At 46.8% G+C, this 2,480-nt stretch overlaps 1 protein-coding gene across 1 annotated transcript in view; it reads right to left on the bottom strand.

The window, feature by feature from the left end:
* Window positions 1-890: 890 nt before the first annotated feature.
* si:dkey-22o22.2 (neural-cadherin) overlaps window positions 891-2,480 on the bottom strand; it is a 34,392-nt gene continuing 32,802 nt past the window's right edge. Inside the window, exon 21 of the mRNA XM_042105732.1 lies at window positions 891-1,925. Coding sequence (XP_041961666.1) covers window positions 1,317-1,925 — 609 coding nt within the window. The 3' untranslated portion in view covers window positions 891-1,316. The remainder of the gene's footprint in view (window positions 1,926-2,480) is intronic.

The raw sequence follows: 2,480 nt of genomic DNA on the forward strand, positions 1-2,480 counted from the left end.
TGTAGGCATTTATAATTAGTTTGTTCCTCTTCTTCTTTCTGATTGTATCTTCCGCCTATTTGCGATCGACATCTCACTTCCTTTGCAGTGGACCCCACAAATCACGTTTAAGTCATATTTTTTTCTGGACTGGTTTGAGATACATTCATATGACTGCGTGACAACACAAGGGAGTGTGTCACCTTGCTTCGGAACAAGGGACTCAGAGAGTGTCACACATGATTAACCTCACAAAAGAACAGGCCATGGAGGGAAAAAAGCAAAGAAAAAAGTAGTACAGCCTTGAAGAAACATCAACACAGAATACACTCATTAAGGGGCCGATATAGATTTATGGAGGAGTACAAAAATAATTCTTCAACTGCCAGGAATTCGTCATATACATCGACTTTGCAGCATGGCAAAGGAACTGTTTAAATGTTCTTTTAATCTTCTTTTGCTGCAACACCAATCAATACTAAGATGCTATATCTCAACATAGCAAATATATTTATTTTTTTAAATCAAAAGGATCACATTTTTTTAATTAATGTGAAAGATTTGTACTTATTTGTCAAAGGACTCTGTGCTTATTCATTTAGATGTGATTAAACCAGGTTTGTTTGCAGCCAAGTTGAGTTATGATTAATGGCACCTGGCTGTCAAACCAACTGCATGAATTCTAGCGTGATCAATTGAGCATTTGGGTATAGGGGAGAGAGTGAATATGTCCCAGGCATACTGGACAATGGACACTCCAAGCACACCACAAGAGGTCCCTACTGTTATACTATGCCATGGTTCATCCAGTCCACCTGCCTCAAGATGTCAGTGCACATCAGGAGTATTAGAAGTGCAGGCCACCATGAAAAGGCATCTTTTAAATACACAGACAGGGGAGACTGGCCCCATGAAACTCAGCACAAAGGTCTTCCCTTGAAGGTCACAGAAAATAAATCACACAGTAATCCACTGGCTTTGTTCCCTGTATAAAGAAGATTTCAAGGCTAAAATAAATACAGTACATTTATAAAAAATGTAATAGTTCACATCAGACGCTCAATAAATAAAACTTCAAATTTGATTTCCAGGCAAAGTACGGCTTCAGGGCATCTCCTCTCCCAGAGGCTGCTAAAGCTTCTTTTTGTGTGTGTAATACTCAAAGACAAAACCAAAACAATCAAATAACCAAACAAAAACAAAACAATGGAGAATGAAGAGAGATCACTTCTCTTCACAACCTATCCTGATCATCCCTTACACTAAAAACCAGAACCAAACCAGTGCAACCATGGATGGCTAAGCATCAGATCAGACACAGAGATGCAATGTGGGCCTTATAGCTGATGCTGCTGCTGTGGTGGAGGCTGCAGGCTGTGGGTCTGGCGGAGGCCCTGGGTCGGGGTGGGGCTCCGCACGGACGCCTCCCGGTAGGGCAGTGCCAGCTCGGGGCGGCGGTACAGCTCGCTCAGGCCCTCGAACTTGGGACCCCAGTGGCGCAGGCTCTCGTAGCTGAACTCGGCGCTGGCGTCTGCGCCGGCCGTGGTGTCGGCGAGTGCTGAGCCCAGCGAGCTGAGGCTGCCCACGCTGGACGCGCCCTCGCCCTCGATGCAGTAGACGCGGTACGTGTCCAGCGGCAGAGCCAGGCTGTCGTTGTCCGCCTCCCAGATGATGCGCGCCACGTAGCTCTTGAAGTCCATGGGGCAGTGGTGGTGGTGGGGGTGGTGATGATGGGGGTGACCGACGGAGGCGGCGGCAGCCACGTGGGAGGCGTAGGAGGGTTGCGGGCAGAGCCCCCCGCCGGAGCTGACCACAGAGCCCTGCGAGGGGTGCACCTCCTCCTGGGAGCCCTGCGAGGACTTGATGAGGGGCGCCGTAGTGCACGAGGACGACTGGGACAGGCTAGAGCACAGCGGGCGCTTCAGCTCTGTGATGTCATAGGCGTTCTGGGGAACGGGGGGAAAATATAGTAATTTAAGTCAATGTAATGTAATTCATTTCACTCCACATAAAAGAAGTCAGAAACAATCATGTAAGATAAACATTAGTGTACAAATACACACACACACACACACACAGACACTTAGACGTGCACACAGGCATGCACACACACACAGTGTCAGATAAATAGACACACAAAAAACCACAAGAGCAGAATTAATAATTATAACAAGTATAATTTGGGGCTAATTCATCTGTGAATATCACATGTTCATTATAACTAGAATTATAGCATATGCCATGTTATGGAATAAGTGGCTAATTGTCTCTGTCCCTGACCTCAGATCAGATTTGCTGAATGACTGAGTGGATAGGTTAACTCAAGGTACTCAGTGACACTACCTCCACCTAGTGGCCATTTGGCAACACTGCGTTCGTGCTGACTAAGGATGTCAGGCTTAGTGCTGATGTGACCTGTAGTGATGGCAAATCAATACCGGCCCTCCCCGGAGTCCCAGAGCACGACTGCACTAATGGCTGTTTAAGTGTGTAAAGTGTGT

The sequence above is a fragment of the Alosa sapidissima genome, chromosome 10, assembly GCF_018492685.1.
Source record: "Alosa sapidissima isolate fAloSap1 chromosome 10, fAloSap1.pri, whole genome shotgun sequence".
Classification (NCBI taxonomy): Eukaryota; Metazoa; Chordata; class Actinopteri; order Clupeiformes; family Clupeidae; genus Alosa; species Alosa sapidissima.